Source organism: Chelonoidis abingdonii, chromosome 17, assembly GCF_003597395.2.
Source record: "Chelonoidis abingdonii isolate Lonesome George chromosome 17, CheloAbing_2.0, whole genome shotgun sequence".
NCBI classification, from domain to species: Eukaryota; Metazoa; Chordata; order Testudines; family Testudinidae; genus Chelonoidis; species Chelonoidis abingdonii.
The window spans coordinates 1,954,184-1,981,764 of NC_133785.1; the positions used below are offsets into that span (position 1 = coordinate 1,954,184).

Genomic DNA, 27,581 nt, shown 5'->3' on the forward strand with positions numbered 1-27,581 from the left:
AGCTGATACAGGCCTCAGTTAATAAAGAATGAAAAGGAGGATAATATAATTAATACCTATCAATCTGGGTTTGTGGAAAAAAATGATCTTGGCAAGCTAACTTGAATTTTTTTAAATGAATTACAAGTTTGGTTGATAAAGGTAATAGTGTTGATGTAATAGACTTCTGTATGGCATTTGACTTGGTACCACATGATATTTTGATTAAGAAACTAGAATGATACAAAATCAACACAGCACACATTCTATAGATTAAAAACTGGCTAAATGATAGATCTTAAAATATAATTATAAATGGGGAATCATTTATTGGTATGTTTCTAGTGAGGTCCAGCTAGGGGGATTGGTTCTTGGCCCTATGCTATTTAATATTTTATCAATGGCATGGAAGAAAAAATAATTACTGATAAAAGTTTTCAAATGACACAAAGATTGGGAGTGTGGTAAATAAGGAAGAGAACAAATCACTGATATAGAATGATCTGGATCATTTGATAAAGGGAGTGCAAGTAAACAGTATGCATTTCAATACATTCAAATGTAAAGTTGTACATCTAGTAAGCAGGGGTGAAAGTAATTTACATTTCTTACCGGTACGGTCCAATCGCCAGCAACCCACCTCTCCTACATACCATGGATCCCCCCCATTGCATGACTTAGATATAGAAAATAAAGCTGCTACTGCTACTACTATTAAACACCTGAAATGTCCTTAGGACATGGGGCGCGATCTCAGATCTCTTTTCTGTTTTAGTATCAGAGGGGTAACCGTGTTATTTTGCAACAAACCTCGATGTCAACTCTGCCCACATAACTACACCAGCGACACCATCACAGGACCTAACCAGATCAGCCACATCATCACAGGTTCATTCACCTGCACGTCCACCAATGTAATATACGCCATCATATGCCAGCAATGCCCCTCTGCTATGTACATCGGCCAAACTGGACAGTCGCTACGGAAAAGGATAAACGGACACAAATCAGATATTAGGAATGGCAATATACAAAAACCTGTAGGAGAACACTTCAACTTCCCTGGTCACACTATGGCAGACCTTAAGGTGGCCATCCTGCAGCAAAAAAACTTCAGGACCAGACTTCAATGAGAAACTGCTGAGCTTCAGTTCATCTGCAAATTTGACACCATGAGCTCAGGACTAAACAAAGACTGTGAATGGCTTGCCAATTACAGAACCAGTTTCTCCTCCCTTGGTTTTCACACCTCAACTGCTAGAAGAGGGCCTTATCCTCCCTGATTGAACTAATCTCATTATCTCTAGCTTGACGGCATACATATACCTGCCCCTGGAAATTTCCACTACATGCATCTGACAAAGTGGGTATTCACCCACAAAAGCTTATGCTCCAAAACATCTGTTAGTCTATAAGGTGCCACAGGATTCTTTGCTGCTTTTCTGTTTTGTCAGTGTTCTTCAAAATGCGGAAGGTGAAATTGACAAAACTTTCTCTAAGTATCTTGTGTATTTTATGAAGGCTATTCTAATTGTCCTTCATTCACCCCTGCCTTTCCCTACTACTAGCCACCCATTGGTGTGGCCCCTGCACCCTTTTATGTGCCTGGCAGGGAGATTAAACAATCCTTGATATCTGATTTACTAGGAAATAGGGAGGGTCTAGGGCAGGCGGGTCACGGGCGGAGATGGCACAGCGCAGCCCCTTGCCTCCCTCCTCCTGGCTCGCTGGCTGTGGTTTTGCCTCCGTTACTTAATCCTTGGCAGACCCAGCCCAGCTGGGTCACTGCTGGTCGGCTGCAGCTGCATTGTTTGTGACACATTCATACACATACATACTGTATGTATTACTGTCCTTCTGCAAGCAAGCGGCCACCCATTGCAGCAGCCAGGCACATTTCTGCAGGCACGCAGCCCATGGGTAGGGTGCCAGCGCCCTTTTGAGGGGTAGGGGGACAGGGGAGACAGTGTTTCTGCTACTAACACCTCAGTAACTTCTGCTTAATGTGTGTGCTGCTCAATGGTGTCCTGCCCCAGGGGGGCTGTTGGTCCAACTCCTACACTGAAGAGGTATCTTTTTTGAGAGATCCATCCATACTGTACATATGAATTTATAAGATACCTGGATGAGAGTAGATTTAGATCTGTCAAGCAAGACAAGAAGATTTTGTTTTCACAGGAAGACGTTCACATAGTTGTTCCAAACGTTAGCTTTCGAGTGACATACTGCCACATAGTAATCACGCAGCTTTGCTTCTTATTGGTCAAGTCTTGTCAGATGTGCAATTAACAGTAGGAGGACAGTAAGTAGGGAAAAAATGCCGCCTAAGAAGATACACATTCAATAGACCCTAACAGGAAGTTTAAACGTAAAAGTGAGGAAATGGGGGATCGTCAGTCAAAAAGAGCAGCAACAAATGAAGAAGCTGAAACTAGTCATCCACGGGAAAAAAACGCTGACACTTTTACACCTTTGTCAAGTGGTGAGCTGCAGCCACCACAAAGAGAGGAGACAAACGAAAATGCTGAATTGCCGGGTAAGAAAACTGATACTCCACCACCATACTCTGCTGCATGATCAAAAAAGCAATTTGAGGAGTTCAAAAAGAAAAACAACTGGCTTTTTGCTTCAGACGGTAAACTTGGGTGCACAGTATGCCATGACATTTCTGATTTGAAGCTGCATTCTGCAAGAGGGGTTAACATCTCTCCAAACTGGGCCTCTTGTGAAATATCCTCGTACTGAAAGAATAAAGAGACAGAGCTGTCCTCCCTTTGCAAAAAAATAAATGAACATAAGAAATCTGCAGTTCACATGGAGGCTGAAAAAATTCAAGTCATGGCTAAAAAAGAAACTCTTCTTAATCTGAATGCTCAAAGTGAAGAAGCACCATTTGAAACTACTGCTCGTGTATTCCAAACAGCCTATTACATTGCCAAAACAAATCGACCACTCAGTGACCACGAGAGCCTCACTGACCTACAGCAAATCAACAGAATTGAAATGGGGTGTTTGTTGCACAGTAGAACAGTTTGTGTAGATACAACCAATCATATAGCCACTGAAATAAAAGAGAATTGTCAGCAAAATCAACAATAGGGCAAAAATTACAGTACTTGTTGATGAATCGACTATTCTCACTGGAAACTCGACTCTTATCATTATGAGGCCACTTATGTTTCCTCTGGACTTGATAGAACTGCAAAGTGCAACAGCAGCAGCCATTAAAGGGGAAATTTTGAAATGCTTGCTATGTTGTGGGTTCACTAAAGAACTATTATTGGAAGTGTTGATCAGCTTTTGTAGTGACAGCGCAAATGTGATATTAGAAGTCAAAGCTAGTGTTGGAAAACTACTACAAACGGACTTTCCTAATGTGATATTATGGCATTGCCTCAACCATAGACTGGAATTTGCTGTTTATGAAGCTTTAAAAGTCACCGGAGGTACAAATGACTTTTAGGCTATTTTGAATGCATTATATTCCTTGTACCAAAAAACTCTCATGAACTGAGTGCTCATGCCAATGAATTACACATTGTACTTTAAAAAATTGGCAAAGTGTTCAATTTAACATGGGTGGCATCAACATGGAAAGCAGTCAATGCAGTGTAGCAAACATATCCTGCTTCGGCAAAACACTTCAAGGCGGCCTCACAAGACCTGTCAAGAGTCGGAAGCAAACATATTAAATTTCAAGGACTACACTCAAAGCTGTGTTCTGTAAATTTCATCAGAAACCTTTCTTTAATGCTGGATGTGCTGACAGAACTGAAGAACTTGTCTTACATGTTACAAGAACGAGACAAGACCATTCCAAAAGCAGAAAATCTAATGCAAATATACATCAAGAGAATCGAAAATCTAAAAACAGACCCAGGGATTCACTCTGAAGAAGCTCAGAAGGCTGAACAATCCATGATATTCAAAAACAGCAAATTAAACCACAGAATCAACTCGTCTCAATTCATTCAAGCAGTCATTGACAATATGAGGACAAAACTATTCACAACTGCCTCAAACAAAGCTGATCAAAGCACATGTGAAGAAAGGGCTTCCAATTATAAGAACTTAATTATAAGAACAATTTGTTGGTTTTGAATCCCGAAAAATGGCAAGAGAATCCCCACTTTGGAAAAAAGGAAATAAGAGCATTGGCTGATCAATTGAGAATCAATCAACAGGAAACACACTTGGGATTTGTTGAATTCAAGGCTTCTGGAGGAAAAAACATTACTGGTAAACTTAAAAAACATGTCCTTGCAGTGGACACCCTTGCTGCAAGCAACGCTGACTGGGAAAAGGGATTCAGTGTGATGAACAACATCATTACAGTGAAACGAACTGCACTTACCACTCATCATGTGGCAGACTTGCTATTCATTTCATATGTGGGACCTTCTTATACTCAGTGGAATTCCATGCCATATGTGAAATTGTGGCTTGGAAAGGGCCAACCTGCAGCACATTCATCTCAAGGCATGGCACGACAACAGTGAGCAGTGAGATCAGATGTATGTCCCAATGGGGGAGTTTCTATAACTATGCTTTGCTCCATCCAGTCCCTCACACAGATTCCCCTTTCTTGCCGCCGCTGGCCCACTCACACCTTCCACATGCCAGGACCAAAACGGAGACAGGGGCAGCTTTGCTGTAGGTAGTGGTTCCCCTTGGAGCTGCAGCCCCTACCTGCCACCCCGCATCGCTGTGTGTGTGGTTGCTGCCGCGTGCCCCCTGGACCTCCATCTCCTCCATGCCTCCTGGGCAGCTCCTGTGTGTGGCTCCCTCCTGCAACCTAGCAGAGAGAGCAACAGCAGCTGCTGAGGCTTGAAGTTTTCCTGGGGACACCATTTAGCAGCAACCCAAAAGGTGGGCGCCCACAGATGCACTGGCAGTGCCCAGCCAGACTTTGCTCTTGCAGAAGTTCCTGAGGTGTTAGCCACAGAAACACTGTCTTCCCTGTCCCCACACCCCTCAAAAGCGCACCAGCACCCTACCCATGGGCTGCACGCCTGGAGAAATGTGCCTGGCCACTGCAATGGGTGGCCGCTTGCTTGCAGAAGGACAGTAATGCATGCAGTATGAATGTGTCACAAACAGTGCAGCTGCAGCCTGTCGCTGACAGGCAGCAATCCCAGCAACCGGTCCCCATGGTCTGCTGCCTGCAGAGAACCAGCAGCTGCTGCTGCACCTGGCACTGGGCTGGGTCTGCCAAGGAGTAAGTAAAGGAGGCAAGAACCACAGCCAGGAGGAGTGGGGCAAGAGGTCGCACTGCGCCATGCCTTCCAGTGCCCCGCCTGCCCTAGACCCTCCCTATTTCCTAGCAAATCAGATATCAAGGATTGTTTAATCTACCTTTCAGGCACATAAAAGGGTGCAGGGGCCACACCAATGGGTGGCTAGTAGTGGGGGAAGGCACGAGTGAATGAAGGACAATTAGAATAGCCTTCATGAAATATGCAAGATACTTAGAATAAGTTTTGCCAATTTCAGCCTCCGCATTCTGCAGGACACTGATAAAACAAAAAAGAGATCTGAGATCATGCCCCTACGCCCTAAGGACATTTCAGGTGTTTAATTCAATATATAAAGAGGGTGGAATGAAAACTATTATTTCTTTCAAAGGAAGCACAATAATTTCCCTGAATATCCAGTTTTCCCCTCCAATCACTTTGTAGTTTTGTCTATCAGGCTACTAGCTTTCCCTGTGAATCTTTAGTTGATTTAACAAAATTCCTTTGCCCAAAATAAACCCCGATCATCGTGACACATCTTTCCACCATGTTCTCCATGTTTTTTTTTAAACAGTAACATTTCAAAGTGGATCTGCAAGGAGTTTGGGTATCACAACCATGATCCTCTGCTGGGGAGGGAATGGGATAGATTTGAACTTGGAAAGGTTCCCGATTTGGATTGTATTTTTTGTATATTATACTATTAGAGATCCCCTCATCCCGGGGGCAGAAAAGAACTGCCCCAGCCTTGGTCTCTCTGTCTCTCTCTCTCTCTCACTTTCTCTCACACACACAAACACACCCCAACAACTGAGTGAAATTAACAAGAGGATGCAAGAAAGGGCTCCTAATCCCACGGCCTGAACCACGGAGGGAACAGCTGAGTTTAAATTGTTATTATGCAGGCGGCAGGCATCCTGAGCAGGCTTCTCCCTCAGCCAGTCCCCTGCTCACTGTCACAAACTAGAGGGGAGCCACTGCAGCTGCTGTTGAGTGCAAGGCAGGGGGGAAGCACAGAGCCTAGCCGCCTTCCGCAGCCTGGCTGGAGGAGGAGAGGGAGAGAAACAACCAACAGATGTGACAGTGAGTTTTCCCTTTCCAAGCTTTTATTAGCTCTGAGTTTAAGCTGTTTGTTATGCAGCCAAACGAAGTGAACATAAGCCGGTACTAAATGCTTCACTTTCTTGTCGGTATGCTGCTGCACTTTTTTTTACTGGTTTGCCGTACAGGCCCGTACCAGCTTAATTTCATCTCTGCTAGTAAGCAAGAATACAGACCATGCTTACAGAATGGTGGACACTATCCTGGGAAGCACTGACTCCCATCCCATTGACAGCAAGCCTAATGAGCATCCCTGTACTCAGTGCTAATTAGGTTCATCTGCAGAGCATGAAAAGGTGAAGCTGGTCACAGAGCAGAGGGGTAAGTTTGGCTTAGTAGAGAGACTGTGAAGGAGCCCAGCCTGAGACGGTGACTAATCTTCCCTCCCCCACCATCCTTTGTTTAAGGAAGACAGGGGCTCTAGATGTCTGCTTTCTGTCACAGACCTCAGGAGCAGCACCAGGGACTGGAGATAATTAGGGTACGTCTACACCTCACAATTATTTCGAATTAGCTTAAACCGATATTACAAAACAGATCTAATAAAATCAGTTTAGCGCGTCCACAGTGGGATCACGAAATCGATTGTTTGCGTCCATGGTCCAAAGCTACCATTGATTTCAGGAGCAGTGCACTGTGGGTAGCTGTTCCTCAGCTATCCCATAGTTCCCACTTCCGGGTTGAGAGCACAGTGCCTGATGGGGCAGCAAAAACATTGCCCCGTGTTGCTTGGGTAACAGCCTCACCCCTTCCCTTGTGGTAATGCAGCATGACAACCCTTTGTGCGTCTTTTTTCCCGGGAGTGCATTGAGCAAACCCAATAGCACAAGCAATCATAGACCCTTAAGATCACAACGGTATCCTGCACCGTTGATTCAACACCTCGCGTACTCTCTGCCAGCAGCATTTCAGTACACTCACAGGGGACATTTTACAGTACTTCAAGGAATTATATTTACTCTCTTTCCGTGCTGGGGGGGAAGAGACTGACGAGCTGTTCCATTGAACCACGCAAGACACCGTGTATTAATGCTACAGACATTGGGCGCTTCAGCAGAATGCAAATAGTTTTCAAGATTGCTGTGGAAGACTGGTAGCTGTAGTCCTCATTACCCCCTCCCTCCCTCCATGACCATCCGTTTGAGTCTTCTGGCTTCCGTTACGGTGTCACGCACCACTGTGTATCCTGGAGTTATTTTTCAAACCGCTTTGGCATTCCTGTTTTATGGAGCTCTGATAAAACAGATTTGTCTCACCATACACGATCAGATCTATGTATCTCCATAAGGTTCAATGCAGTGAGCTACTTGCATTTAACTGCATCGCCACCGTGCTGATCAGAGCTGGACACGTGAAAGCAGGAAATTCATTTCTAAAGGTCTCGGGGCTTTTCCTGTTTACCGGCACTCCGCATCCGAGTTCGGATTGCGGACCAGAGCGGTCAGTGGTGCACTGTGGGATACCTCTAGGAGGTCAATAATGTCGATTTCTGTCCACACGAACCCTAATCCGAGTTATCACTTTCAAATTTAGCGCTACTCCTCTCGTCTGGGAGGAGTTCTGAAATCGATTTAAGGAGCCGTTTAACTCGATATTAATGACGACGTCGTGTGAACGGGTACAGCGTTAAATCAGTATATCAGCCATTAAACCGATTTAAAGTCACAGTGTAGACCTGGCCTTAGACTCAGAAAGGACCCCAGGACTGAGCCCGACTCCTGCAGGAAACAGTGATTTTGCCTAGGAGAGGTGAGGAACCCAGTGCAAGAGATATACATATCTGATGGTCAAGCCCAGATTGAGAGCTGGCTAACTACAGTGATCACGGTGGATCATTAGCTGAACATGAGATCCCAGTGCAAAGCAGTGGCCAAATGCATGCAGTCATTGGATGTGTAAACAGGGCAATATCGAGTGGGAGTAGAGAAGTTATATTACCCCTGTATTTGGCGCTAGTGAGACAGCTACTGGAATTCTGTGTCTAGTTCTGGTTTCAACAATTAAAGGGTGTTGATAAATTAGAGAGGGCTCAGAGACAAGCCATGAGAATGATTAAATAATTGAAAACATGTCTTATAATGAAAGACCCAAGGAGCTTAATATATTTACGCTAACAAAGAGAAGGTAAAAGGCGGACTTGATCATAGTCTTTAAGTGCCTACAGAGAGAACAAAATTTTGATAAGAGGGCCCTTCAATCTAGCAGACACATCCAAGATCCAGATCCAATGGCTGGAAGTTGAAAAAGACAAATTTAGACTTGAAATAAGGAACAAAATTTGAAGCGAAGATAATTAATCATTAGACCAGCTTACGAAGGGTTTTGGTGAATTCTCCACCACTGGAATTTTTCAGTCAGGATTGTATGTGTTTCTAGAAAGAGATGCTGTAGTTCAAACAGGAATTAATTCAGGAAAGTTCTATGGCCTCAGTATGCTACGCAAGAGGTCAGACTAGATGATCACAGTGGACCCTTCTAGCTCTATCATCTATGCATTTGCTATGTAAAATGATATTAAACTCTAGCTGTCGATCAGTGTATGCCCTGCAGCATGATGAAGAATCAATGAAAAACAAGACTAAGTAAATTACAAATGGTTGTACTTTAAAAGCACTCATTTCTCAAGCCTCTGTGAGAACCATAACCTGAAAGCAAGTGTGTGCAGAATGTAATTTCACTGATTTTTGGAGATTAGAAACAAATCTGTGTGAGAGAGAGAATCTAATCATCTGCTGTGTTAATGGCTTCATGAACAGAAGGTCACTGGGAGCAAGTGACTTTCTCAGTCAAAGCCAAACTACACATGTAGTTTATAGTGAAAACTTAGCCTCATCCTGGGGTTTTGCTTGATTCATGTAGAGACTCAGAATTCCAGCTCAGTCCTTCTTTGCAGCTCTGGCTGCTCTAAGCTCTTCCTTGAGGACTATTCAACCCACACTGCCTGTTTTTAGAGATCTACCCCCACACTGCTTCTAGTCAGTGTGGAGCTTAATGAGCTGCACCTACAGCAGTGAGTCAGCGGTGACTTGCTGAGCATCCCCCACTAGGATCAACACCTGCTAAGGGGGCAGGCAAGGAGAATGTACCATCCTGGAACAATAACAAACAAGCTGCATTTGCTCATTTCCATTTGTAAAGGAAGCTTTATGTAGACAGTAAAAATGAATCCAGGCATTTTAAAACAAGGCGGGGACTTAGGAAGTCCAAAGAGCTGGCTAAGACGTTGGACTGTTTGTTTTCATTAAATTCTGTTCTATGACCACTACCCCTAGGCACTAAGATAATACAAATCATAAATAATAAGTAGCACTTGTCTGCTATTGTGGGCACATAAATAACGGTACATATTAAAGCAGACTGGTTCAGTATTATAGACATACAGTTAAGGGTTGGTATCATTGCTTAGGGCATGCAGGGGATTTGCAGTTGATATTACAGTATGATGTAGGGCTACTGATTTTCAATGTATTTTCCAGGGACAAAGCTGAGCTTCAGGATGTTGTGCCATTCATGACATAGAATTGCACTGATGTGTTGTGAGACAACTTTATTTCAGAGGGGAAAATTAGAAAGCACTAAAGCCATAGGCAAAGGGCAGTGTGGAGCTGCACTGCCCCAGGAGGAACATCATGCACAACATCTTCCAGCACTATTCCGTGTGCACAATCAGCATCATTCATTCTGATGAAGCTTACTGCTCTTCTTGGTACGCTGAGCGCTCTGCAGGCCAGTGCAAAGTGGAAGGAGATCACATGATTCTTCCTCTTTCCCACCCCTTTTTAGAAACTTATTCCCTGAGAGGGGAGCAGGAATGAATGTGTCTGTTCTCTCCCAGGGCACACAGTATAGGGGCTTCCATTATGAAAAGCCATTGTTCAGCTATGAAAGGGATGCAGGGAAAGCAAAAGGCCTCTCCTCCCCATACAGCTGAGCAAGAGCCAACACCATCTGGCTTCTAATGTAAAACCATCGCATCACAGTGCTGAACTTCTTGAGCACTTCAAGTAGTGTGCGGGTGAGATGATCCTGAAGATCTCAATCCTTTAACTGCAGTCTCTTTGGGGTATTGGATTCCATGGTGGAGAAGGCAGAGACAGCTGCTGTCAGGGAACTGCAGCAAAAAGATTCAGTATTTGTTCTTTATCAAGTTGTAAGTCATTCCCTCTCTGGCTACAGCTTTTGAACTGTTTGAAAGAGCTTAACCTGCTTTATCAAAGGACAATGAGGTAGAAGTATGTGCTGGGAATGTCATAGTCACGTTGAAGGAGAGAGTGCAGAGACACTCTGCTAGTTAACTATTGTCTTGGCTTGTTTCCTCATTAACATGCTCCAGAAATGCCGTCTGTATGCATACAAACTCAAGGTTGTACAAACAGTATATACAAGAGCCACAGAACAACCAAATTCCTGGAACAGGGGTTGAATCTATTTGCTCAAGAGCAAAGATGCAACATTTGGCCCAAATTTCTGAAGTGCTCCTAACCCAGCCTTGACATTTATATGCCTAAAAACTGGAGTACACAATTTGAGGTCCAACTTCAGAGCCTGATACTATGAACACTTATTTCCAGGCACAGCACTGCTACTAGTAGCAAATGTTGAGAAATAAGTTTTACAAAATGCTTTTTATGCGCCCTAGCCTACACATATGTTTATTACAATAAACATCAAAACATCAAAAAGGTCAAGGACAAATTAAGGCTGCTCAGGCTGCGTTATAAGAATTAAGGACTGAAGTCACTCTTTAGTTTGCAATTCAATTAAATTGAGTGTCTAGGGTACCTTGCCATTGTGGTGAGAACAGTGGTCTAGTGGATGGAACACAGGACGGAGGCCTGGGTTTAATTCCTGGCTCAGTCACAGACTTCCTGGGTGAATTTAGACAAATCACTTAATCTACCCTGTATCTCAACTCAGTTCCCTTTAAAATGAGGATAATAGTTCATCACATCCCTGTGAAAGAGAGAAGATAAAATCAATGAGGGACTGTGGATCACTTAGCTGCTATGGTGATGAAGACCATATAAGGACCTAGAGAGAGAATGCAATAGCACAGACTTTAACTGCTCTAACCAGCTTTTAGCTGTGCTGTTTTTTGTTTGTGTTGGGGAAGGGGACACATTTTTCAGCAAGCACATGCATTTTTCTAGTTTATTTTGCGTATTCTCAAACATAACTAATGGCTTTGACATCACTTCTGTGAGTGATTTTTCTGATCTGTGCACATTTAAACTTTGTTTTTCTCCCCACTCTGTTCTAAAACATCAAGGTGGGTGAATTTCTGCACTGAGGGAAAAAAAGGGAAAGGATGGAAAATAAATGAGCAGAAGAGAGAGTTGAAGGGCTAGATCCTGCAATCCTTTCTCAGGAAAACGACTGAAGCAAGAGATGCTCTAAGGGCCAGTGCCTGCACCACTCCAGGAGTACAAAGTGGACAGGCAACTAAGTGAGTAGCTAAGGCCACGTCTACACTACGGGATAATATCGAATTAGCTAAAATCAGTTTTATAAAACTGATATTACAAAGTCGATTGTGCGCATCCACACTAGGCACATATTCGTCGGTGTGCTCCATGGTCCAATTAGCATCGATTTCTGGACGGTGCACTGTGGGTAGGTGTTCGTAGCTATCCATAGTTCCCTCAGTCTCCCACCCTGGAATTCGGGTGAGAGCCCAGTGGCCTGATGGGGGCAAAATCAGTTCACGGGTGTTTGACGGCTCACCCCTCCCTTTGTGAAAGCACCAAACCATTTTGCGCCTTTTTTCCGGGTGAACTGAGCAAATGCCATACCACAGCAATCATGATCCTGCTGAGACAGTAACGCAATCATGGCTTGTGTAACACCTCGTGCATTCTCATGCTGTCTATGGTGAACTGAACTGCAAAGGCAGGAGAGAAGGAGGCAGCTACGGCAGCTCAGCAAAGACGATGACGACATGGACTGAATCTCCTACCGAGGCCCTGCATTTTGGAGCTACGCTGGTAATGGGACAGGTTCTACCATTGAATGCCGATTTTGGGCCGGGGAACAAGCACAGACTGTGGGCGCATAGTTTTGCAGGTGGGACGATCGCAGTGGCTACAAAACTTTCGCGATGAGTAACGAGACTTCTTTGACTTTGTGACTTGCTTTCCCCTGCTCGAAAACATAACTGAATGAGAGCAGCCCTCACAGTGGAGAAGCAAGTGGCAATAGCCTCTGGAAGCTTGCACTCCAGGCAGCTACCGGTCAGTCGGATCAATTTGGATGGGAAATTACTGTGGCTGCTGTGATGCAAGCAAAGCAATCGTTAAGCTGTGCTAGAAGGTTGTGACTCTGGGAACGTGCAGGTCATAGTGGTGCTTGCCGCAATGGGATTGCCTACTGTGGGGGGCATATGGAACCCAACCCATCTTGGCCCAGAGCCCAGGGCACCCAGTACGTAACGCAGAGGGGTATCTTTTTCATGGTGCTGCAGGCATGAGGTCACAAGGACGTTTACCATCGTGGGATGGCAGGAAGGGTTCATGACGCTCGCGTTTAGAAGCACCACTCTGTTTAAACGGCTGCAGCAAGGGATTACTTCCAGACAGGAAAATAACAGTTGCAGATGTTGAGATGCATGTCATTATCTGGGGTGACCCACTACCCCTTGATGCATGCTCATGACCATACCAGCAGCATGGCTGTCAGGCTAACAGGGCTGAGCAGGCAGATGGTGAGAATGTGCATTTGGGATGTTAAAGGGCGTGCGAACATTACTTACTCGCTCAACCTCAGACAAAGCATGTCCGTTTTGTTATTTGCTGCTTGCTGTGTGCTCAACAATCGCTGTGAGAGTAGAGGAGACCTTTATGGTCGGTGGGCGGCTGAAGCAAATCAACCTGGCCGGATACGAGCAGCCAGACACCAGGGCGATTAGAAGAGCAACCAGGAGGCGATTTGCATCGAGAGCTTGAAACGAGTTTCAGCACGGGCCAGGTACGGTGTGATGTGTGTTTGTTCCCCTGTGATGAACCCTCGCCTCGATTGACTAATTCTTAGACCCACCTTCCCTTTATTAACAGAGTTGCTGAGAAATAAGTCAGTATCGTTAAAATCATTTATTCTTTATTAATCATTAGTATGTTTAAAATCATAATTCTTCTTAAAGTAATTTCCTGTTAGACAACACCTTGCTTGGCATGTATTCTTTATTAAAAAGTTATTAATAAAAAGAGGAGGAGAATTATCTAGGTTCCCTGCATGGCTGTGGTTTGGAGGAGGATTGGAGGGAAGGAAAGCGATTAAGCAACATTTCATACGTAATGACAGCCTTTTGTTGGACTGTCCAGGGGTGGAGTGGGTGAAGAGAGCTTCCCCACGCGTTCGACACGTCGCGGTGAGGAGATAGGACATGTGAGTACTGGAGGGTGGTTGAAGATGGGCTGACAGTGCACTCTGTACCTGCGCTCTTCCTGTAAGATCCACATGCATCGAGGATATCGTTTGTCAACAGCAGCGTCCAGCGTGTGCATACGCCAACGCTAGATTCATGCCTACCCTCTGATCTTCCTGCGCCACCTTCACTCAAGGTTCTCCCTGTCTTTCCGTGCACTTGCATCTTTCTGTATTGCTACAATTCTTCACTCATTTGATGAGCTCTTCATTGCGGGAGTTACTTCATGATTTCTAGAACATTTCATCTCGATTCTCTCTCCTCGCATTATTCTGAGATACCTCAGGATGGGCTAGGAACGGACAACTATGCAGCTGATGGGCGGAGGGAAAACAGGAGAAGAAGTATTTGTAAAGATAATTTTTACAGAAACAAGCTTTATACTCTTTCACAGTGAATACACTAGCACCTTACATACAAATTGATTTCACTACCGAAGGTCGCAGTTGTTGTGTAATACTGAGTGTCTGTGGCTCTGTGTTGCAGGATCCAAACGCAGTCCAGGGCTCATAATTCAGCTTCACATGCGCAATGGTAGGCTTTGTTTACTTTCTGCCAGCGTATATACACAGTGATCTATGTTCCCTTGTTCCTGTTAAGAGGACACTAGACCCCAAACCCCCCTCTTCCTCTCCCCCACGATGCTGCTATCATGTAAGATCACTGGTAATCATCCCCTCCTTCCTTCCCCCCCCATCCTCCGCCACCGCGTGCGTGTAGTGGAAGATTCCTGCTCGCAAACGCAGAAAGTCAGCCGCTATCCTTCCTCCCCTTCCCCCCGTTTTGTACGTTAGGAAGATTAAGCGGCATCAGTAGGAAAATCGCCCATGTAATGCCCCCCTAATTAAATTAGGCTGAATTTTCACAGGTTTACAATGAATATTTAAACTCTGCTGGGAATAAAGCGCAAGATGCAGAACGTAGTGTTTTGAATGCCAGCAATCACAGGCGAGCTTACACAGACTGTCTGTGTGAGAGCCAATATTCGAAGTACTTGCTACAATGCATGGCATGGAAAGTCCCTACAATGGAAGACCGGATAAGGCGGCCTTGCTAGAAATCTCTGCAAAGGCTGTTTGAGTACCTTCAAGATCGATTTCATGGAGATTTATTTGGAAGATTTTCGACTCATCCAACATGTTAACAACTTTTCCTGTAAACTTTATGGTATCGATGCCATACAAGTCGCTTGATGGCAATTCAATCTGAAAAAATGCTTGTTTTAAACATTGTTGGATATTTACAAGGTACACTCACAGAGGTCGCTTCCATGGCTCACTGTTGGGTAGTGGCTTGCGGTGGGTGGAAGAGGGCTAATTCTAGCGTCACAAAAAAAAGCCCTGAGCTGTTGGGGAGGCTAATGGAGTGTCGTGTGCTGCTCAGCAAGCTCTTCCTCTCCTTTCCTCCTCATCTTCCCCGTCCACACATTCCTCATCATGGTTGACATTACACCCACTCTGAATCACGCCAGGGATTACTGGTGCGCAGCCCTAAATGTAGCAGTCAGCTAAACGCATGTTTTCGCCCTGACCCAGAACTTCGCTTTGCTTCTCTGGTCTCATGACTATGACTGTCCTGAGCTCCTTAACTTTTACTCTGCACTGCACTGAGTCCCTGCTGTGCTCTTTTCCGTCACTAGATTTGAAATTCGTTCAAAAAATATTTTTTCATTCGTCTTGTCGAACGATTCTCGTTAGACTGAATCTCTATCCCATATAAGCGACAGATCGGATACTTGTGTGGTCCATTGGTCTTTTTTTGATTTCAGAGACTGCTTGTTTACCTTGTGATGAAGCTCTGCTGGTCACTGTGTATAGGAGCTCCACGCTGGCCAACAGGAATTGAATTCAAAAGTTTGCGGGCTTTGCCTGTTACCTGGCCGTGCCTCTAGTTCTGAATGCGCAGGCGGTCAGTGTGCACTGTGGGATACCTCCCGGAGGCCAATAACGTCAATTTCCATCCACACTAACATTATTCTGAATTAGTAATATTGATTTTAGGGTTACTCCTCTCGTTTTGAAGAAGTACAGAAATCGATTTAAAGAGCCCTTTAAATCGATTTACAGAGCAGTGTAGTGTGGACGGGTGCAGCATTAAATTGATTTAAAGCTGTTTAAATCGATTTAACGGCATAGTGTAGACCAGGCCTAAGATTCCCCTAACATGCAGGAACAATGTACTGCTAAAAGAGTTATTCCATTTGCAGGCAGGGGCAGTAACTACTCAGGTCAGATGCCTCACTGCTGCTGCTCTAATTGTGGGATTCAGCTGGAATCATCTTTTCATTTTACAGTTCTTATCACTAATTTCATTGGAGGATCCCTGAAGCATTAACTCCTCCTCTCAGTTATCAATCACACTCTATTCCCCTAGCCCCTGTGGAAGGAGAGCAGTACTTAGGAGTGGTAGGGAAGCCAGTGGCAGTCTGATTTGTGAGCATATGTTGTGGCAAGACCGGATGGGTTAGGAGGCACAAAGAGTGACATCTGTTTTCCATGTCTAGCTGGGGAAGCTGAGAGCTTGCGTTAGATCTCTGAATTCTGTGTTCCTTCTGGGCATTCCACCCAGCTGAAGGGATGATGTGGAGAAAACATGGCAGAAACGTAAAGACTACCCTGAATCTGATTTTTCTCTGGGCAGGTATTCTATTGTTTGCAAATTTGCTCTCCCTAGTCACAGCAGCAACACCTGTTGTTTGTTTTATAACACAAGAGTTATTAACACTGGTTCATAAGAGTCCAAAGTTTATGGAATGAGGAACTTGACTTCTTGTGAAGAGGGGTTTGGAGATTCCAACTCCAGGACTGGCTACTGAAATATGAAAGAGACGAAGTTAGCATGGGGCAGTATCTGTTGTCTCTACTTCCAGAATAATTGGGATCAGAAATCCAATACATGACTTGTTTAATTTGTGCAAACATCATAAACCTACATATGCACACACGGATGTTTAATGTCCTTCACTGTTGCTTTTATGAGCTAAACAGACACTTCCTGTTAGACTTATCCAGAATGGAGGGAAGTGGCAGGTCACCATCACAGGTAAGATTTGTTTTTTATAAATCTTTGGAGTAGATTGTTGGTCTTCTGACCCGACATTCAGAAGCTTAAAATATCATTAGGGTACCTTAGGCCCTATATCAGCTCCTCCGGTTAGCTGAGGGGGAGTAAAAGGCATCAAAGAAGCAGAGAGTTTCTCTAAATGAATAGCAATAACTACCCATCTTTATAGGAAAGAGAACTACTCCACCTGCTGTCCCTTCTTCCTCTTTTTCTTTCTACCTTTTCTCTTTTATTAACTTTTGTGGTATTGTGCTTGTTACACCCTAATAAAAATGGAAGAAATGTAAGCTATGTATAAGAACTAGGTATTATTATTAATGTTTATAAGGGCCAAACTTGCAAAATACAACCTCTGCCTTTAGGTTCGAGAGTCCACACATGTAATCGTACATGCAAAAGGTATTGATGCACACCTGTGCATAACTGTTGTCTGTACGTGTAGAGTCTGTCACTCACTCCTGATAGCTCATGCAAAACTGTGTGCATAAATGAGTGTCAGGTCAGAATATGACCTTCATATTGAATAACATTAAAAATTAAGCATGTTTTTCTTCCTGAGATTCTGTTTCTGCTGCTTTTCCCATTTGAGCCAGATTCGCTAAGGTGGGTAGATCAGCCTCACTTGCCAAATGCCATTGCACCTGTTCCACATGAAGAAAAACTTACTGTTGCGCATCTAGATCAATGGCTCTCAACTTTCGCAGACTACTGTACCCCTTTCAGGAGTCTGATTTGTCTTGCCTATCCTCAAGTTTTACCTCACTTAAAAACTATTTGCTTACAAAATCAGAAATAAACATACAAAAGTGTCACAACACACTAGTTCTGAAAAATTGCTTACTTTCTCATTTTTACCATATAATTATAAAATAAATCAACTGGAGTATAAATATTGTACTTACATTTCAGTATATAGTACATATAACAGTATAAACAAGTCGTCTGTATGATATTGTAGTTTCAACTGACTTTGCTAGTGCTTTTCATGTAGCCTGTTGTAAAACTAGGCAAATATCTAGATGAGTTGACATGCCCTTTGGAAGACCTCTGTGTACCCCTGGTTGAGAACCCCTGATCTAGATCACTAATCCATACACAAATCTGTGTAACCAGAAGTGCAGATGAGTTTGGTGTGTCCAAATGCATAACTGTCTTGGTCCAAATTTGCATGAGTTTTCCAGGCACAAATAAATTTACCTACCTGGGAAAAATTAGTCCTAAGGCCTTCCTCTGTGACAAATTCCACAATCAGCTCTCCTTGCTAACTGTAGTCACCACAATGATTTATTCCCTTGTGTTATTTCTGTCCAAGTCATTAGACACTAGATACTTTACTATTCACCTAGTGCTTTGTAGTCTTATGTCATGTCTTAAAATGATTAGTTCTGGTGTTCAAAATCCATGGTCCTATTTATTTTTGTATTTGTAACAATAATAACAAAATGTGTTTCTCTTAATTTTCACCTATAAACCACATCTACTTCAACAAGCTGATTGTTTTGTTTTCCCAATGAAGCTAAAGCACACACATATGCAGAGAACAATCTGATAGGGATTGTGCGTACAATACATCTGCCTGCTTATGCTCAAAGAGCTTTCTATTGACTCTCATGAACAGAAAATGTATATAGAGAGTTTCATTTAAAATGTTGTTCACAATTAATTTTTTAAGGAACCACCTTATGCATTCACTGACATGTGGCAGGGCAGTGCTAGCAATAAACATGGCCCTGATTCAGGAGGGTACTTCAGTATCTGCCTATGTTTTACTCACATGCTTAAAATTAGTTTAAGTACCCTCCTGAATTGGGAAATATGTTCAGAAGTTTGTATTTTAAAATAGTAACTATAGTTATGTCTACATTTGAGTTGGGAGGTGTGGTAGATGTGCCAGCACTAGCTCCACTCAAGCTAGCCTGCTACAAATAGCAGTGTAGCTTGAGTGGACTGGCACCAGGGGCAGTGGCTTAGGCTAGCTACCGGTCTACAAACCCTTCTGGCCACTGGCTATGTACTCAGACAGCTAGCCTAGCCTTCACCCAATATGGGGGGAAATGTTTTGTTATTCTCTATACAAATGATTAAATTGCAAAATATCTGGGGATTTCAGAAACCAGACGTCTATCAGCAGCCATAGACTTTTATGTCAGTGGCTTCTATGCCTGTGACTGTTTCGCAGACTAAAAATTAAAATTCCAGCTGTGCCAGTGTCAGCCAGCTCCCATTTCATTGTGTACACTTTAATCTAGTCTCTTGGGTTACTGAAAGTTTAGAAGATGCCCAAATAAATGGCATGCAGATAGCTGCAGCTCACCAAGGCCTCCTGCAGAATCCTAACGCTGAGGTAGAGAAGAGATGATTACTGTTGAGCAGGAAGACCGGAGTCATAACTAGGAAGGGGTGAGTAGGGCAGCCGCCCAGGGCGCAGAGCTGCCGGGGATGCAAAAATGGGGCAGCCTGCAGAATCGGCCCAGTGACCCCAGCCGGAGCAGGCTTCCCAGAACTAGGACCCTGGCGGAGTGGCAGGCAGGCAGGGTTCTGAGTGCTGCTTAGCTTCTACTGAGCATGCCCACTGGGGGCAAATCAGGGGGGGGGGGATGATGGGAATGGTCTGAGCAGGGGGTGGAAACTGACTAAGTGGGTGTGTGGGGGTGTCAAATAGCTGGAATCAGGGACAGGAGAGGGGCCAAGGAGCAGAACTGCAGGGGAGGGCAGGAGCCAGGTTCAGCCCAGGGGTGAGGCTCTGCAAGATGGTGGCAGAGGGCAAAGCCCCAACAGAATGAGCCACCCGCACTGTTTGCAAAAATAAGGTGAGGGGGGAGAGGGGCTTCTATGCTCAGAAAAAAAAACTGAAGGGGCTGCTTGTGATTTACAAGGGGAAGCAACCCTAGAAACAGAAAGTAAACACTGCACAAGTAAAATGTGCCTTTAGTCAACACACACGCCCTGCTCCCTCCTGGAGCTGTGTGTTTCTGTTACTGTGACCTGCCCTCACTTGTTGCTGCTCTAGCCTGATTCAATTGTTATTACAGAGAACAGAATAGGGAGCCTCCCTCTGATCCACTGGTATAATGCTCCATTAACTGGTGCACTCACACATCAGGGAATTGACTCCTTCAGGGCAGACTGGCCCAGGATGCTGAACACACCTTGGCTTTTCTTTTTCAGTTGTGTCCAGACATATAAAACACAGGCTTTTAGTGTACGGGGGAAGAGACCAATAGGGAAATCTGCCTTGGATACAGATCTAGAGTAGGGCTGCTGGTGAGCTATGCACTACTGAAGAAACATATCCACTGTGACCTGTGTTTGTAGCATTCTGGGCTGTGGCCCAGCCAGTCTGTTCCTGACATACTTCTCTACGAGACCAGGGCCATCACCTCAGTGTTATGTCCATCTAGCCACTGTAACCATGGCATTGGCATTATAGATCATAGATCATAGAATATTTTGTTACACACTGAAACGCAGCATAATCTGATTTCACAATCACCACAGCCATATACTTTCTTCTGTCTCCGTACTTTGGCTCTTATCAGCTGTCACAACATAGCTTCCCCAACCGAATGATATTTCCCACACTGGCCTTATACAAATAAGCTATGCTGCTATAATCCTTCACCTCAGATGTGTCATTGAGAGAGGTGACTGCTTATTCTAGTCACAGGCTCACTGTGAGGTGATGGAAAACCACCTGTATCATTTTTTTATAAAACAGAAATGCAATTTTGTCTTTCCTAATGTTTCATGCTATTCAGCCATTGTAGTATCCATATTTATGTTACAACTATTTTCAATCCATGTTTTTTTTTCCAGTGCCTATCAATGAGTTTACTTAAAGGTTATATATGAAGATGTTCTAAGGTTGCTAAGGATTGTGTGAAAATTAATGTAGCACCTAAAATAATTATACAGTAGCTTCTTTGTCTACTTGCTGTACCGATACACAAAAATAAATGCATTGTCATTACTCTATAATATCCTAACTCATATAATTTAAAAAAAATTGTAGGGTGCACAAATATGCTTGCTCTAAGGTGACCAGATGTCCTGATTTTATAGGGACAGTCCCTATTTTTGGATCTTTTTCTTATATAGGCTTCTATTACCCCCCACCCCCATCCCAATTTTCCACATTTGCTGTCTGGTCACCCTAGCTTGCTCAGCCAGGGCACTAAAATGTCTAATTCAGCTCTAAGGAAGAAGATTCACTGAATTTAATTAAGATTCTGTGCCTCACTTGCTAAAAGTACTAGACAAATAAAAATAATTCCCTATTCAAGACAAACCATCACAAGCAGTTTCTCAGACACTGAGAGCAAGCAGGTTATAGTGTGTATCCAGTGCTGCCTGCCCTCAGCTGCTCAGGCCTTGTCTATGCACAAGTTTGAATTGATTTAACTAAAAGAGGTTTAGAGATTTACTTAAACTAGTGCAAAATCTTGCTATGGAATGCTCTTGGATTCTTTATATCCAAATAGCTTAAATCAGTTTCTTACTGAGGTAAGCTAAATGGATATAACAAGCTTTTGGGGTTTGTCTTCTTTTTTCAGTTTTTATTAGCAGAGGGACACCTTTACCTCATTCTTGCACTGTTGTTGTCTTTTTAACTCCGACAGGCATCTGGTATGTGTGCATGCAGGAGTGTCTGTGGTTAGACCAAGGGAAATTATTTGAGAACAGTTCTTGTAGGATAGCTTTTCAAACACCTAAAACAACCCTAGGTTAAATAATTTCACTTTCTATAACACTAGCTTAGAAGGATTAGAGTTTTAATTGGTAAATATCAGTAAACAGATTTCACCATACACAAACTGATGAAAAAAATATTTCCATGAATGATAACTGAAATTTCAAATAGGCAAAGGAAGCAAAAATGCTGATTGAGCACTTATTAGAGTTTGATTTAAAGATATTTAAATTGTATATTTTGGCAAGTAATGTTGAGGATTTGTATTTTAATTTTTGAGTAAAAGCTTTGAGTTAAAGCTTTAACTTTTGAATCCCAGCATCCACTGTCAGAGAATTATTGTCTGACCATCCCTTTTGTCTGACACCCCCAAATTTCCCACAACTGTGAAAATTTAAATTGGTAAAAATAAAAAAATGCTGAAAAATAAACATATTATCCATCTTTTTGTTTTGTTTTGTTTTTTACAAAATTCAGTTCTGCCAAAGCCCATATAAGTTCACACATGTATATTTTACAAGTTGGGATTTGTTTATTAAACTTGAGAAATCTTGTTTTCACCAGAATTTTTTATTTGAATTTTAAAATTTAGTAAATTGTGTCATCTCAGTTTGGAACCCTTCATGTAACTGTTAGGAGTGATTTGACCCTCCCAGCATCAGCCATTTGGCTAGAACAAAAATTGGCATTGTGATTGGTAATGCCTTATTATTTTGGGGCTGATAACCTGAGGGCAGCAGTCTTATTCAACTATCAGATAAAGTTTATGAGGAATTATTGGTTTATTTGACATGGATCAGCCCAATAATTAGATTAATGGATTATCTGATATCCATCTACTTTCATTTTGTTATTTGTAGGCAGCTTATTTTACTTTCTTTTCAATCAGTTAATTAAATAAAATATATTCAACTGGAAATCTGGATGGACTGAAAGTTTCTTCTCCAAATGTCCGGATCAGAATTATGAGGAACCTGATAGTAAATAATTGAGATAACTCTGTTCTTATGATGTATATTAAGAAAGATGTGGAGAAATTGGAGAGGGTCCAGAGAAGAGCAACAAGAATGATTAAAGGTCTTGAGAACATGACCTATGAAGGAAGGCTGAAAGAATTGGGTTTATTTAGTTTGGAAAAGAGAAGACTGACAGGGGACATGATAGCAGTTTTCAGGTATCTAAAAGGGTGTCATCAGGAGGAGGGAGAAAACTTGTTCACCTTAGCCTCTAATGATAGAACAAGAAGCAATGGGCTTAAACTGCAGCAAGGGAGATTTAGGCTGGACATTAGGAAAAAGTTCCTAACTGTCAGGCTAGTTAAACACTGGAATAAATTGCCTAGGGAAGTTGTGGAATCCTAGGGAGGTTGTGGAGATATTTAAGAGTAGGTTAGATAAATGTCTATCAAGGATGGTCTAGACAGTATTTGGTCCTGCCATGAGGGCAGGGGACTGGACTCGATGACCTCTTGAGGTCCCTTCCAGTCCTAGAGTCTATGAATCTATGAATCTTTGATTTCCATACGTTGTTGGGTTTAGTGAATGCTGTGGATGCCTTTCCTATTCTTGATGTCACTTCCTACAAGGTCTCCATTGGCTAACAAGGTGCTGCCCAAGTAGAAAAAATATACTACTTTCTTGATGTTTTAGCCTTCTAATGTAATGTTGCTACTTGACATCTGGGTTTTGAGGATATTTGTTTCAGCATAACTGATTCTGAGCCCAGCTTGGCTGCTGTTGCCAGATTATCTGTCTTTGATTGTAGCTTTTCAGGGTGTTTCTCAATAGCACAATATCATCAGCAGAGTCTAGATCTTCAAGGCATTTTCCATCTACCCATGTTATACTAGTGTGTGTGTTGCTAATACACTTCTTCATTAACCAATCTATGGTAATGCCAAACAGCACCAGAGCTAGAAGGGAACCCTATTTCACACAAGAACCCACTTTGAACTTCTCTGTCTGATTATTCCCCCTTACAGAGCACTTCACATTTCCATACATGGCCTTAGTGATGTAGTGATGCTGATAACTAATATAGGCTGTAATCAAGAAGCTGAAAAACAAAGCAGCAAGAGATGATCAAATCACAGCAGAAATGCTAAAAGCAGTTGGTATAACCACCCTAACAAAACTGACAGAACTGTTGAATGAAGTCTGAAAAAAAGAGACCCTTCCTGACCAGTGGAAACGTGGAATCATTGTCAGAATGCCTGAAAAGGGTGATCTCATTGACTGTAACTAGAGAGGAGTTACACTACTCTCTGTTGTAGGGAAAATCTTCTGCAGCGTGATACTGCATAGGATGAAAGAGGCAGTGGATGGAAAGATTAGAGAAGAACTAGCTGGATTCAGGCTCAAGAGATCGTGTGTAGATCAGATATTTACACTAAAGATAATCATCAAAGGATGTCTAGAATTGCAGCTTCCCCCTCACCTCCTCCCTATCACCAGTTTCACTGACTTTCAGAGTTATCTGACAGCCTGCACAGACATATATTGTGGAATATTCTTCAGACCTATAGAATCCCAGGTAAAGATGTTAACATCAATAAGACCATATATATGTTCCTCAAACAGCTCACTTGACCTTTCCAAGCCTTAGTTAAAATTGATTAATGTTTGAAAAGCCCTGTCAAAGTGGAGATATTATGCTAACGTGTGCAGTATTCTTTTTATTTTATTGCAATTATTGAACCAAAGGAGGTTGTGGAATCCCTGTCATTGGAGGTTTTGAAGAGCAGGTTAAATAAACACCTGTCAGGGATGGTCTAGGTTTAGTTGGTCCTACGTCAGCTGGGGAGAGAGGCAGGGAGATGGAGTAGGTGTCCTCTTAAGTCCCTTATAGTCTTACATTTCTATGATGCTATTTTTTTTCTCTTACAGAGTCACCAAAAGAACTAGAACGCAACACACCATAAACTCAACCACACTTGTAAACAAGAGTGCATTACCAGGATCCTGACAGCTGCCCTGATTTCTCCTCTGTGACCTTGAGCAAAAGATGTGTGAAACAAAGAACTCAACAGAGGCTCACCCAATCCCGCTAGGGATGGCCCTGGGGAGCATCTCACTGATCACAGTCATTATGAATATTTTGGTCCTATATGCAGTGAAAACAGAAAGAAAGCTGCATACAGATGGGAACCTGTACATTGTCAGCCTATCAGTTGCGGATCTTATAGTTGGTGCAGCTGTTATGCCGCTGAACATTATGTACCTACTGAAGCACAGATGGGTACTGGGCAAACCAGCCTGTCAGTTCTGGCTCTCAATGGATTATGTAGCCTCCACAGCCTCCATCTTCAACCTTTTTATATTGTGCCTAGATCGTTACCGTTCAGTTCAGCAGCCACTCAAGTATCTCAAGTACCGGACCAAAAGTAGAGCTTTGGTGATGATTTCTGGAGCTTGGCTGATTTCTTTTCTGTGGATCATACCGATTCTAGGCTGGCGTACTTTTACCAATGGTAGGGAACGGCAAGTGGAAGAAGGGACCTGTGAAACAGAGTTCTCCACAGTCACCTGGTTTAAAGTGTTGACGGCCATTGTCAACTTCTATGTCCCATCTTTCCTGATGTTATGGTTCTATGCAAAAATATACAAGGCTGTCCGGAAACACTGTCAGCACCGAGAGCTAATCAATGGATCGTTTCAGTCTTTCTCAGAAAGCAAAAGTATACATCGTGATAAGGTGCAGAAAAAGCAAACCATTTGCCACCAAAAGCCAAATAAAGATATAAACACGGGTCTTTCAAAAGGAAGCTCTGTAGACCCTTGCTGCAATGTAATTCTCTACTTCCCTCAGTCCAAAAGTATGGGGGCAAAGCTTGAACTCAGCAGCTTTGACAAACCCCCAAAGGCTCTCATTACAGAAGGTGACAGCAAGGTAGTAAAACTGCGCTGTTTTCCCCTTGCGATTGCCAAGACTCAGCTAGGACCAGATAAAGTGGGAATGAAGTATGTGCCTGTCAAGAAGAGGTCTTGCTCACAGGCTCCAGAGTTAAGTGACACATCAGATGAACACACTTTCATTGAGGGGGCCCCCTGTAAAAATGACTCCGATCTCACCCTGATCCCAGCAGCTTCTAGTGCTAAGGCAAAAGCTAACAAAGACTCTGCAGGCCTCAGTTACCTGAAGAGCACCTGGTGGAGACTGCGCACCCAGTCTATGCAAGGAGTGCATGTGAACAGGGAGAGGAAAGCAGCCAAGCAGCTGGGTTTCATAATGGCAGACTTTATGGTGTGCTGGATTCCCTATTTTGTGCTGTTTATGGTAATAGCCTGTTGTCAAAGCTGTTGCAACTACAGTTTCCATATGTTCACTATTTGGCTTGGTTATGTGAACTCCACTTTAAATCCATTCATCTATCCCCTCTGTAATGAGAACTTCAAGAAGACGTTCAAAAAGATCTTTCATATTCACTCATAATACCTCATCAGGCTGTTTTTATTTGGGGTGAAAAAAAAGTGAATCCATGATTTTTCAAAGAAAGAAAACTTTCCAGTTTCAAAGGAAATTATGAATGAGGTAGAAGGCTTTAAAAATGTAATCCATAGAACTATCATGTGAAAACAGGAAACACGTATTTACATGACAAATAAGAGGTTTAAAGTTCAAAGTATTTAAAGGGGAACTGGCTTTGACAAGGATTCCTGAAAACTCAGGACTCAGTCTCAGGACTGCTATGCTAATGTACATATTTTACAACTTTTAAGACTTCTTTTTTCCATTATGTAGAACAAACTGTAGAGATGGACAGAAATCTTCAGTGGTTATGAGCTAATTAGATACGGAAAGGAAAAAGACTTCAGTTTATATGTTCACTCTAATGTTCATGTTGTCTTCTGTAACTTACTTTTTTTAAAAGTTAACCTGGAGACATGCTGCTTGTTAAAGGCACAGATCTCCTACAGGATATGGTATTTCATGCAGTCAACGTATGACCCTTGAACTGTTTGAAAATGTACCCTATTTATTTCTAAATTCCCCCAGAATCATGCACTTTTAGAGATACCGAGTTGCATTGTCATTTACTATAGAAACCTTTGATATTGTGTTTGTGTTGATTTCCAACAGCATTGTTCATTTTATTGGAAAAGATATCAATATTTTTTCTATATGCTAAATATTTTACCATATTGATAGACTTCTCAAACCCACTATACTATAGTTACCTTTGCTATAAGAGAATACAATTGTTTCTAAACTTGTACTGTAAAGTAGAGGGAGGATAATCTACTTTGTCCTCCTTCCTACAACTAGGACATAGCCCTAGAAAGTTCCCCTAAAGCTGGTGCAAATATGCTGCTTCACACAAAGCTGCATACAGCAACTGATCTTTACAAGGAAAGTGAATAATTAGAGTACATTTTCCTTTCCCATCATTTAAATTTAATTGCATCTTACAAGCCACATTGTAATGGCTATTACACATTTCCTGAACTAAGCTATGAATGGAACACTTGTGCCAGGAAAAAAAGTAGCTTGATTTAGAAGGACTGGACAGCCTTGCAGTCAGAGGTGACACTAACAAGCTGACACTTGCCTATGCATTGGCTGACTCCTTTGCCCCCTATAGCTACAGTGTACCAATAATCCCCAGAAACAGACATGCCCTTCCACACAATAGGAATGAACTCTGCCCCAGTGAGTTCATTTAGATATAGATTTCTAAATATGTATTAATTAAAGATCAGGGGAAGACAATAAAATATAGTTCCTTAGAGCAGTGGTTTGCAACCTGTGGTCCGTGGAGGTCTGCAGACTGTGTCTACACTACGAAATTACTTCGAATTTATAGAAGTCGATTTTTAGGAAGCGATTTTATAGTCATTTGTGTGTGTCCTTGCTAAGCACATTAAATAAGCAGAGTTTGTCCACAGTACCGAGGCTAGTGTCGACTTTCAGAGCATTGCACTGTGGGTACATATCCCACAGTTCCTGCGGTCTCCACCACCCATTGGAATTCTGGGTTGAGCTCCCACTGCCTGCTGGGGCAAAAATATTATCGCAGGTGGTTTTGGGTACATGTCAATCACCACTCCTTCCGTGAAACAATCGTTTTGTGCTTTTTTCTGAACAGACGCCATAC

General features: G+C 42.8%; 1 protein-coding gene and 1 pseudogene across 1 annotated transcript in view; both read left to right on the forward strand.

The window, feature by feature from the left end:
* The window catches only part of HRH1 (histamine receptor H1), a 97,557-nt gene extending 70,268 nt beyond the window's left edge, over nucleotides 1–27,289 (forward strand). Inside the window, exon 2 of the mRNA XM_032773130.2 lies at nucleotides 24,373–27,289. Coding sequence (XP_032629021.1) covers nucleotides 24,491–25,918 — 1,428 coding nt within the window. The 5' untranslated portion in view covers nucleotides 24,373–24,490 and the 3' untranslated portion in view covers nucleotides 25,919–27,289. The remainder of the gene's footprint in view (nucleotides 1–24,372) is intronic.
* On the forward strand, nucleotides 2,362–4,478 carry LOC142047873 (E3 SUMO-protein ligase KIAA1586-like; annotated as a pseudogene).
* Nucleotides 27,290–27,581: the final 292 nt, after the last annotated feature.